This window comes from Megalobrama amblycephala, linkage group LG16 (genome assembly GCF_018812025.1).
Source record: "Megalobrama amblycephala isolate DHTTF-2021 linkage group LG16, ASM1881202v1, whole genome shotgun sequence".
NCBI lineage: Eukaryota > Metazoa > Chordata > Actinopteri > Cypriniformes > Xenocyprididae > Megalobrama > Megalobrama amblycephala.
Window position 1 is genome coordinate 35,526,889 of NC_063059.1, and position 12,378 is coordinate 35,539,266.

Below are 12,378 nucleotides of genomic sequence, written 5' to 3' on the forward strand. Positions count from 1 at the left end.
GTAGCTGATTCCTTTCTATAATAAAATCTTAAAAAGGTAGTTTGGTCATAAGTAAATCACACAGAGAAATTACTGTCATAATCCACTTTAAGTGAAATCCTGTTGCATGCGGTTTTGTTGCTTGATGCACAAGTATGTGTTAAGGAAGGGTTATTTGTAGTGTTTCCCAAACACTTGTTTCCAAAAGCTCTGTTTCAGAAGAGATGACAGAGCCGGTCAGATAGACAGGACACATTCGTATCAGACTGTTCACTTCAAAATCACCTTTACACACTTCTGAACTAATGCATATTCTTTTAGGTTACAAAATAAATTCTGTTGCACAGACATCAAGGCCAATTCTGTTGCTTCACTGTTACATATTATATTGACATATTATGTTACATATTATATTGTTAAATATTATTATATTGACCAATATTATATATTTTGTTGACTTCTGTACTTACATTATCCCAGATGTTTCCAAGAATGTTTAAATCCAGAGAAATAAGCAATTTTAACCAGGACATGGACCATGTCCGTGCGTCGTCTATCAATATGTGTTTTTTTAGACAGGTGAGCAACTGTTTGGATACATTCATCGACAGAAAACTAATCATGTTATGTAGCTCAACACTGTAAGTCTTATTGTTTAAATCTTGTTTTCTTGATTTACCGCGAATACCATGTTTTACCATGCCTTATATCAATGCTTCATATTACAGTAATGTTAATAATCTCATGCATGAACATGATTTCTGCCCGAGTCTCGTCCTGATTCTTTTCCACCGGCTCTAGATGTGAAGACAACACCTCGCAGCGACCTCTAGCGGCAAAAATTTACATAATGTACCTTCAAATTAGCTACAATTAACATTTTCTGTATCTTTCTGTATGAAGTCTTGAAACAATCCAGAAGTATTCCTTGTATATTTACTAGTCCAATAGTGTTGGACTTTTTGACGGACCACTGCAGGACTGCAGTAGAGACGACATTCATTATAACTGATATGGACTGAATTATATGCAAATGTCAAACAGTGTGTTGAACATTCACACAGCCTTCTGTGTTAAAGATTACACCTAGTTTATTTGCATATATTTGATCCCTGAATAAATATTCTCTCAGTCGGACGGGACCCAACACATCTTCTCTGAAGAGCTCAGAAGCGTCTCCCTTCTTCTCTATAATTCATCATGGTAAGCATTTTCATCATGGCTTTTTTGTTTTGTTACTTTTGTTCTTTTATTTCTCAGGTTTGTCATTTTAACTTTAGGCATCTGTGGATCTGAGGGTGTTCATCTTCTGCCTGCTTCATCTGTGTATTCAATGTGATCAGATACCAGTGAACACCAATGTTCTTGCTAAAATTATCCAGTATTTTGATGACAAGTAAGTCAATATTTGCACATCAACAGTAAAAATAAGTGACATGTTTTAATGGTGAATGTGCATGTAGCAAAGTTAAAGGCTCAGGGGAAGGAGGAGGCGGGAACTGGTGATTGTTTAACATAAAACTTTAAAGCTGCAGTCTGTAACTTTTTTTGGTTAAAAATGATCCAGAATCAATTATTGAGCAAGTACATAACCAGCCAGTGTTCAAAACTATCTCCTTACATTCCCAACTGTAAGCTTGTAATTATGTTTTTTTAATTTGAGTGGTACTGGTAGGTTTCCGTGGGAAATACGAATTTGCATCATTACATCACATCTGGCCGACTGTAATCAAGAAAGGTAAAAACGACCATCATAATAGACAACTGGTAAATCACCAGTAGTAAAAAGCAAAAGACTTCGGACTACAGCAAAAAAGGGAATGCGACCAGGCCCTTTGTGAAAACAAGAATAAATATCATCTGGGCTTTTGAAGGTGGCATGAACTCTGAAAGGGTTTAAAATGGATGCAGGGATTGCTTTTTTTCTGCTGGACAGGAAAGACATTTCAATAGTTCATTGGGTAGATAATGCTAATATAATACTAATATATGCTAATGTAACACTAAATCTTTTTTTGAAAACGTTTTGGTCAGAACAAAAGTGGCAGGCATGTTACTTGTTCAGATGACATTTTTTGGTGAAACGTATTATTTTGGACAAACTTGCAAGTCGTAGTATATGTTGTACAGTATCAAAGTACAGTGAATTTCCACACTGGTACGGTGACTCACAGCACACACATACTCCTCAAAACATTAGATTCATCCGCGCTGAGGAGCCACGCTGATGCACAACCCACGTAAAGATGATAATTCCGCAAATAAGTGCTGCGGTTTCACGAGATGGCGACAAAGAGGCAAAACTTATGCCGCTTTACAAAATAAACAAACACAAAATAAAAAAAGCGGCATTAACATAACATAACAAACATAAACAAAACACAACGTAAAGTCCAGACCTGGTCCTCTCTCTTCCTTCACTGTCGTCACTCCTCCTTTTATCCTTCCGGAGCTCCTGCGTGAGAGACCCCAGACCGGTGTGGCTCGTTAGCACTCGCACCACCCGTTCCCATTCAGTCGGTCACGTTCGACGTACGTCGTACAGACCGACGAATAGGAATCTCGCTAGAGAGGCCAATCTACTTCGAGTGTAACTAAAACGAGCCAATGCACATTGGCATGCAATCATATGCATCAGCTGCTCGCCTCGCAGCGCGGGTATATAATGAGCAGCAGGTGCGTTGCATCTTCAGCTTTTCGCTTCGGAGCCGAACAGTGTTTGTTCCTGTTCTCTGCAAGTGAGTGTCTGCTAGAAGACGAGTCAAGCTTTTTGGTTGAACTTCTCTTTTTTTTCCGAGTGCAGGCGAACAGCACAGCAGCGGGGTTGAAGTCCTCTCTTTTTCTGTTTTTGTTTCGTTTTCCGTTTTTGAGCAAATAGCTGTTTTGACAGCGTCGGAAGGCTGTTCTCACGGCCGGTACGGTGCGCTTTTGAGCGCTGAAAAGCCGTTTTTACGGCTGGTAAGAGTGAGCGCCTTCAAAGAGAGAGAGAGAGCACACGACAGGCTGCACACAATCCCTGTCTGTGTTGCGGCGGCCGTTCCCCTGCGTGCTTCAGCACTTTTAAAAGAGTAAAGTCCCTGAAAGAGCTTACACAAGTAGATTCGCGTCTTTTTAAAGATGACATCCTACTTGTGTTTCTGGATGCGGTCGTTCCTGTCCTCACTGACGGCCACGATCACTGTTTCACATGTCTGGGCGCGTGTTGAAATGATGTTCGTGGGTGTTTCATGTTTTCATATGAGAACATGATCACGTCGACACGCCGGTCGTGACTCTTCTTTCTCCGGGAAGCTTGAGTCCCCTCTGTTGTTGGCCAGCTGCCGCTTGTGTGTAAAAGCACAGCCGCGGGTCTGCCCGACACTCTGGGAAGACCGTGGAGATCAGCGAGAGCAAACCTCTCGCTCCTCTGCGTGTCGTGTGCCGTCGAGCTGCCGGGCTGCAGCGCGGGTTGTCACGGTGCACCAGAAGAGGTCTACTTTGCTGATATGGCTTGGGTGACATGAGGTTGAGGGGTTCCTTCGGGGAACCAACCCCCTAGGGCCCCTCCCTCTCTAGTGCATTGCAAGCTGTGCAGTTTCTGGAGTGGATTGCTGGTCCTTCTCATAGGGGAACCTAGCATTTCATTCAGAGCTCCAGCTGAGGGACAGACGTCGATTGCAGCATCGGAGAGAGTGCTGTTATGCTCTGGAAATGAGGGTGACGCTGCCCACTGTAATGGTGTGTGCTTATGCTGACTCAGATTCAGAGTTTACAGCCATGCTTTCCTGGGTCTTCCAGATGTGCATGGAAAACTTGGCAGTATGGGGGTATGTTGGTGCCATAAATATGGAATGCCAAAAGTGCCAAAATCTGCATAAGTTTTTCCTCTCACTACCCTCTTGGTTGGGGTGGCTGTACACAGACCACACCCACCCTGCATGTGAGGCCAAGGCACTCTTTTTGCATGAGGGTAGTTCTGTGCTGGGGTTGAGCTGTGCTTGTTGACTAACCGTGATCAAAGTCACGGCGCAGGCCCTCAGCCAGACGATGTCCACCTCAGTGGTCCAGAAGTGCCCCCTGGCTTACCTTGTGAGGTGCGAGAGGTTGTCAAGCTAAATGCTTTCTCAATGCTCCCATCTTACGAGGTGGCCTTTTCGGTGACACTGTCGAGGACTGAGCCCAGCGGTTCTCCTCAGTTAGTAGCGGATCGGGGAGCTTCCCATGACAAACCATTGAGTTCTTCTTGGGCCGCCCCTCGGTCTGCTCGTCGCCAAGGGTGTCGTCCCCTGCAAGAAACTCTGGCCCAGCAGGCTCTGCTGTGTCCATTGCGGGGAGATGACGCCTCCCGTCTCTGCAGCTGTTTAAGTGGTTGGTGAGAATCACCCCTGAGACGGGCGACCCAGAGATGGGTGGGGCTGCTCTTCCACCCCTGGAGGAGGGCCAGGTGGTAAATCCTTTTATTGGGTTTGTTTCTGTTCCGCCACTGACCCAAGAGGCAGTGGTACCCAAAATTAAAAGAGCAGTTCCTCCATTTCCAGGTCTGAAGAGGGTTTGGAGAGCAGTGGGAGGAGAAAAACCTCACCACTCTCATCCCCCTCTTCTGTCGCCAGCGGACAGCAGCGAGCAGCGAGCAGCGAGCAGCGGGCAGCCGAAGCCTCGACTGCTCCCTCTGTCCATCCGTGGAACCAGATAAGTGTTGCCTAGCACACTGTGACGCCGCTTCGGGCCGCCTCACAAAGAGAGCCCCCCGAGCCGCGTCCCTGTGTTCCACCTCGCTGCCCCGCTGCGGGTACGCCAGTGGTCTCTTTGGTCCCGCTTGTACGGTCTCTGCGAGCCTGGTTAGCGCTCCCCAGTCCGTCTCGCTGGCTCATTCGGACCATCAGGCTCGGCTATGCGATTCAGTTCGCCCGGCATCCCCCCAAGTTCAGGGACGTCCTCTTCACTACAGTGAAAGATGTCGTTGCCCCTGTCTTGCGTGCGGAGATCGCAGTCCTACTGGCGGAGGACGCGATGGAGCCGGCCCCTCCAGCCGATATGAGGTCAGGGTTCTACAGTCCCTACTTCATTGTACCCAAAAAGAGCGGTGGGTTACGACCGATCTTGGACCTGCGAGTTTTGAATCGGAGCCTGTACAAGCTACCGTTCAAAATGCTGACGCAGAAGCGCATTTTTGAGTGCATCCATCCCCGAGATTGGTTTGCAGCGATCGACCTGAAGGACGCGTACTTCCATGTCTCGTTTCTTCCGCGACACAGGCCATTCCTGCGCTTTGCGTTCGAAGGTCGAGCATATCAGTACAGAGTCCTACCCTTCGGGCTGGCCCTGTCTCCCCGCGTCTTTACGAAAGTCGTAGGGGGAGCCCTTGTTCCCATGAGAGAACAGGGTGTTCGCATTCTCAACTACCTCGACGACTGGCTCATTCTAGCACAGTCCCGGGGTTAGTTGTGCGAACACAAGGATTTGGTGCTCAGACACCTCAGCCAGTTGGGTCTTCAGGTCAACTGGGAAAAGAGCAAACTCTCCCCTGTGCAGAGGATCTCTTTTCTCGGTATGGAGCTGGATTCGGTCGAACAGATAGCACGCCTCACAGAGGAACGTGCTCAGTCGGTGTTGAACTACCTGAATACGTTCAATGGCAGGACAGCGGTCCCACTGAAATTCTTTCAGAGGCTCCTGGGGCATATGGCGGCCGCGGCGGCAGTAACCCCGCTTGGTCTGCTTCATATGAGACTGCTTCAACACTGGCTTCACGGCCGAGTCCCGAGATGGGCGTGGCAACGCGGCACGTTCCGGGTGCTAATCACTCAGGAGTGCCGCCAAGCCTTCAGTCCGTGGTCGGACCCTTTGTTTCTCCGGGCAGGAGTGCCCCTAGAACAAGTGTCCCGGCATGCTGTGGTATTCACAGATGCTCCTGCCACCGGCTGGGGTGCCACGTACAACGGGCATGCAGTGTCAGGGGTTTGGACGGGACCCCATCTGCATTGGCACATCAATTGCCTCGAGTTGCTAGCAGTACGTCTTGCTCTGAGCCGCCTCAAAGGGCCGCTACGGGGCAAGCATGTACTGGTCCGTACGGACAACACTGCGACCGTTGCGTACATCAACCATCAAGGTGGTCAACGCTCCCGTCGCATGTCGCAACTCGCCCGCCATCTCCTCCTCTGGAGTCAGAAGCGTCTGAGGTCGCTTCATGCCATTCTTGTCCCTGGTGTGCTCAGCCATGTGGCCGACGAGCTATCACGAGCTGAGCTGCCAGGAGAGTGACGACTCCACCCCCAGGTGGTCCAGCTGATCTGGAGAGAGTTTGGAGAGGCTCAGGTAGACCTGTTTGCCTCACCGGAAACCTCCCACTGCCAGTTGTTTTACCCCGTCCGAGGGAACATTCGGGACAGACGCACTGGCACTCAGCTGGCCCCGGGGCCTTCGCAAATATGCGTTTCCCCCAGTGAGCCTACTTGCACAGACCCTGTGCAAAGTCAGGGAGGACGAGGAGCAGGTCCTCTTAGTTGCGCCCTATTGGCCCGACCAGACCTGGTTCCCAGAACTTTCACTCCTTGCGACAGCCCTCCCTGGCCCATTCCTCTGAGGAAGGACCTTCTTCTCAGAGACGGGGCACTCTTTGGCACCCGCATCCAGACCTCTGGAAACTCCATGTCTGGTCCCTGGACGGGACGCGGAGGTTCTAGGTGACTTACCCCCTGAGGTACTTAACACCATCACTTCGGCACTTGCACTGTCTACGAGACGTGCTTATGCCTCGAAGTGGAACCTGTTCGTCGAGTGGTGCTCTTCTCGCCGAGAAGACCCCCGAGGATGCTCGATCGGAGTCGTGCTTTCCTTCTTGCAGCAAGGGTTGGAGCGTAGGCTGTCCCCCTCCACCCTCAAAGTCCATACTGCTGCTATCTCCGCTTACCACGACCACATAGATGGCAAATCTGTTGGTCAGCACGACCTGGTCGTCAGGTTCCTTAGGGGGGCGAGACGGTTAAATCCTCCTTGTCCCCCCTCCATACCCTCTTGGGACCTCACTCTGGTGCTAAGAGCACTTCAGATTGCTCCCTTTGAGCCTTTGCAATCGGCAGACTTAAAGATTCTGTCTATGAAGACTTTGCTGCTGGTTGCATTGACCTCCATCAAGAGGGTAGGGGACCTGCAGTCATTTTCGGTCGACGTATCGTGCCTGGAGTTCGGGCCGGGTGATAGCCACGTGGTACTAAGACCCCGGCCTGGCTATGTGCCTAAGGTTCCTACCACTCCCTTCAGGGACCAGGTGGTGAGCCTGCAAGCGCTGCCCTCGGAGGAGGCAGACCCAGCCCTGGCTTTGCTCTGTCCAGTTCGCGCTTTGCGACAGTACATAGACAGAACCCAAAGCCTCAGGACCTCAGACCAGCTCTTTGTCTGTTATGGAGGCCAGCAGAAGGGAAAGGCTGTCTCCAAGCAGAGGATGGCCCACTGGATAGTGGATGCCATCGCCCTGGCTTACCAAGCTCAGGGCGTGCCCTGCCCGCTCAGGTTGCATGCTCACTCCACGAGAGGTGTCGCATCCTCCTGGGCGCTGGCTCGTGGCGCCTCGCTGACAGACATTTGTAGAGCTGCTGGCTGGGCGACACCTACACGTTCGCTAGATACTATAGCCTTCGTGTCGAGCCGGTCTCCTCCCGTGTTCTCGCCACAGGTCAGAGGCACGGAGAGGCCCCGGCTTAGTGTCGGCTTGCTGCGCTACATGCGCTTCTTTTCTCCAGAGAGTCCCTACAAGGCAGACCCTATTGAGTCCTCCGATATCCCTTCGGCAGCCGACGTGGCGGAGCGTCTGGCGCCAGGCCTATACTCCGTTGTATCCTTGAGAACCGGGTTTAGGCTGGGTTCCATATGTGTGACCCTACGGGGATCCCATATGGTTGGTTCCACGGTTGCTCCTAAACGAAGCCCGTGTCTTTCCCTCTGGGAGAACCTACCCTTCATCGGGTTGGAGACGTACGTCCCGTCGCCACAGTCGCTGTACCCCGCTGATGCTGCTGCCTATCCGGTTCGGCTCCTCAGCGAAAACCTGAAGATGCAACGCACCTGCTGCTCATTATATACCCGCGCTGCGAGGCGAGCAGCTGATGCATATGATTGCATGCCAATGTGCATTGGCTCGTTTTAGTTACACTCGAAGTAGATTGGCCTCTCTAGCGAGATTCCTATTCGTCGGTCTGTCCGACGTACGTCTCCGTTCCCTCCTTCAGGGAACGAGGGTTACCTTTGTAACCGAGACATTCCCATGGCTCTCGGCCCCGCCCTGCTTGCCAGTAATTCTGTCTCTGAAAGAAGTCTTATGTTGTGTCCCAATTTATCTACTATGCCCTAAAAGTAGACTATGCACTGTTTTTGTGAAGAAAAAGTACATACTTTTGGGTGTGTAGTAGAAGAGTATGCAAGCTTTAGGATATACTACTTCATCATAAAGTCTGATTTATACTTCTGCGTCAGACCTACGCTGGATCCTCTGTGCCACAGGCTATGCGTCAGTTTTCATTTATACTTCTGCGTCATTGTCCACGTCGACATGCAACACGTGGTTCTAGCAGACCAATCACAGCGCTTGCGGTTCGCTTAGAATTGATGCATGGCTACATTTTTGGAGAGGTGCATGTCAGGCTAGTATACACATGCAACACACAGCCTATGCCGTAGCTACAGCATACACTCAACACTTAATTGCATCTTTAACGGATACTCTGACACTTAGTTACGTGCAACCTGTAACCATTTAGTAAACCATCCGGGTATCTTTGGAATACTCACTTTAACACGATTTGGGACACACTAATTCTATTTTCGAATACTTTAGGACGGATAGTGTGCAAATTGGGATGCAGTGTTAGTTTTTGAAAACTCCAATATTTGTGATTTTTGTCTTCTAGGTTACAGCCAACCAACTATGACAGGCCTAATCAGTATTCTGTAGTCATCAGGGTCCCATATCAACAGTGTACAGAACATTTCAGTCTCGATTGGGTTTTCAGCATGGACGAAATGGAAAATGCCTTCAGTGATTTCAAGACTAATAGTAAGCGAAGGTTTTGTGAAGTCATCCAAGACTCAGTCAGTCTCAGAGCTGCGAAGCCGAGTTGGATCCAAATGACCAGTTCTTCTGGAGAAACACTGCATTCTGAATATGTTCTTGTTTATCCTATAGATGCCACAAAAACATCTCCCCTGGACAAAATTTTGAGAATGCCAAATGATGATCAATGTGTAGTTTTGTATACTTACAACTCACCTTGCATAGAAAAGTGCATTAATAATAAAGATGACACTATTTTGTACGGCCTTTCAAACTGGCTAAAAACACAGAGAACTGGGATTAAAGCTTTCATTTTCCAAGAGATGTGGCGCAGAAACTCGACTGGTGTGCCAGAGGATCAGCAACAGCAGTTTACAAAGATTAATAATCTAGTGCCTCTCTATCGGTGTGTGAAGGAAAATAATCAAATGAAATGTTATAAGTGTGGAGATGCTGGCAGTGAGATGTTACATGAAAATTGTGTTTCCTAAAAAGCATTTTATGTCAATAATACAGCAGTATGTTAATAAATCACTGTATGTCTTGCACTTAAATAAACTTGTTTTATCCATGTGGCGGCATGAGTAACATGACTGTTCATGAACAATTTGTCACAATTTGTCAAAGAGTTAATGGCACTGTACATAAAACACTGAAAGCGACACAATAACAGCCCTAATCGTGTGAAATAATCTTGATGCTGTTTATATCAGCCAAAGGTTAAAAAACAGCTTCAGTGAAACACTCAGTGTATTGTTGCTCTTCAGTGAAACTGGAGGTAAATAAAGAGCTACAGGTAAATGACCATCTTTGTTTCATTCAGGTCTATAGTGAAGGAACTGACAAATGCATTCACTTAATCTCTCAACAGTTACCCAAATGTTTGTAATGCCAATTGACTAATCGAATTTGTAAATGATGAACTTACATTCGGGTCTTTATATATACAGTAATCAAGTGAATTAAAATCCACATATAGTTTTCAATTAAAAAGCATGTACAAAGTGTTGAGTTGATTCATACAAAGACACAAGGAACAGAGTAAAAATGTCTTAGGTCTTTCAGTGTCCAGCCAAAGACCAAGCTTGATGTTCAGTATGCAATAGCGATTACTGTCCCACAGGCTCAGTGTACACAAGATCCAGATTGTGTTCGGCAGGGAGGATGCACAAAATGTGAGAAATATTCTCAATCACAAAATGTCATTGCTGCACTCAGTCCTATAGGTAATTCTCCAATGGACAAATTTCTAGCACTGGCAGATCAGAATAGCTGTATAGTTTTCTATTCGTATAACTCTCCTTGTGTGATGAGGTGCATTCAGAGTCATGACAATATTTTGGATGGCCTTTCAAACTGATATTGACAGTGATATTCTTTTATATTTAGAACGATTTTTAGAACTATGTCTTTATCTTTATCTTTAGTCTATGGTTATCGTTCTTGGTGTGAACGGGCCTTTAAACATGCAATTTTGAAGTAAAAATTCTAAATAGTATTTTCTTGTAAAACATACTTTAATAATCTGTTTTAATTACTACTCAGAAAAAAAATATATATATTTTTTACAGTGTAACTGTCAGTGTTCTGTGTTTGTTTCCCTGTGTCACATGTTCTTTTGTTCAGTTTTCCTGCCACTTGTTAGTTCCCTTTGTTACCCTGATTGAGTTCCATTAGTCCCAGCCTCTTGTTAATTAGCCTTGTTGGCCCTTTTGTCTGACCTATATATATTCCCTGTGTTCTCCCTCAGTCTTTGTTGGTTGTTATCATTGTTTCACATCAATGTATCATGTCTATGTTGTGCCATGTATGTTGATCTCCTGTGTATGTTCATTAAAGACCGTATGATTGGAGCTCCATCATCTGCGTGTTTCCCACAACCATGCTGTGTGGCAGTAAACTGTGCAGTTGCTATCCTGAGGTACATATAAGGTGTATAGTTTATTTTATTTCAGCATTATTTCAGTTAATGTTCATTTTATTTCAAGTACAACAATGTTTTTTTATGGTTTTAGTTTACTATAATAACACCAAACACACTTTTTTTTGAAGCATCATTCTTGAACATGTTCTGTGCCTAATAAAAGTTATTTTAATCATATGTAAATTGCCATAATTTTTATTATAAAATGTGTCTTTCAGGCATAACAATAAATTCTTATAAATAATGTACTTGAAATTAAGTGCTTTAAACAAAACTCTTGTGACAAAACAATGTTTTGTTTGCAGATTTTATTCTGCTAACCTGGCAAATGTGGTTAGTTCACCCTCAAAAGCATCTGCGGCTTTAAAGAAATATTCATTGAGCTCCTTTATTCTTCAGGATAAACTTGTCACTTGAATGCTATTTTATGGAGAATAAACTGAGATATAGTTTATAGTAATAACCATACCTCTGAGGTGTTTATTCCTCTACATCAGGGGTGTCCAAACCCGGTCCTGGAGGGCCGCTGTCCTGCAGAATTTAGCTCTAAACAGCTCCAAAACACCTGTCTGGAAGTTTCTATATGCCTAGTTAGATCTTGATTACAGAATTTAACAGTATTATAAATATAGTTAGATACAGTAACTATAAGTATACAGTATAATAAATATAGTTCTTGAATGTGACTGTTGTGACTGAAATAATGTTTTCTTTTGCAGATTTCAGGGAACCTAAAGAAAAAGAGGCGTTAGTCTGATGCAAGACAGATTTTGAAAACTTGAACCGTTGGACTGCTTGCAGTTATAATTACATCAGACTTATATATCTTTTTTGTCATTGATTGTGTTAAACTGTTAAATAAATTGACTCAACTGCTAGAAAGGTGTTATATATGTTTTAAAAGGTTTTCCCCAAATTTTGAAATGGTCAGGAATTTGTTGATGTACTGTTGAAGTGTAGCTGAAATATTAATGTTGCTTCAACTTGGTACATCAGATGGAAACACTGTTTTATGTTGATATTACATTTCAGTTATGTTTGGTAACACTTTATAATCACTTTCATTTATAAATCATTAACAAATATTTTAATTCTTAACAGATCAGATCATTAGTTATATTCACATAGCTAGAAATATGAGATAATGTGCTTGTTAATGTTAACTAATGCACTTATTAAACATTACATAATGATTAACAGATAATTATTTAATGTAAATAAAATGCTAACAAATCTCATTAAAATTTGATTCATATATTACCTAATGCACTTTTACATTTACAAATGTTGTGGAAAAAATAGTTTAATTAGTAATTTCAAGCACTTTACACACTATCCATTTTAACATATTCAATAACCTGTAAAGTTCATACATTTGGTATTTGTTGTGTTTTTTTGTTTGTTTGTTTGTTTTTTTACAAATCTTTTTAAAATAATTTGTTCATGC

General features: G+C 45.1%; 1 protein-coding gene across 1 annotated transcript; it reads left to right on the plus strand.

Annotated features, from left to right (window-relative positions):
- The first annotated feature begins 806 nt into the window (after positions 1 to 806).
- On the plus strand, positions 807 to 10,078 carry LOC125248127. Its single transcript, XM_048159756.1, has 3 exons — positions 807 to 1,182; positions 1,260 to 1,375; positions 8,865 to 10,078. The coding sequence occupies exons 1-3, from the start codon at positions 1,180 to 1,182 to the stop codon at positions 9,496 to 9,498; spliced, it is 753 nt and encodes a 250-aa protein (XP_048015713.1). The 5' UTR covers positions 807 to 1,179; the 3' UTR covers positions 9,499 to 10,078.
- Positions 10,079 to 12,378: the final 2,300 nt, after the last annotated feature.

Excerpts from the sequence above, each read along its gene's own strand:
- LOC125248127 (XM_048159756.1), top strand. Across the intron at positions 1,376-8,864 it reads ATCCAGTATTTTGATGACAA|GTTACAGCCAACCAACTATG; the intron begins GTAAGTCAATAT and ends TTTGTCTTCTAG.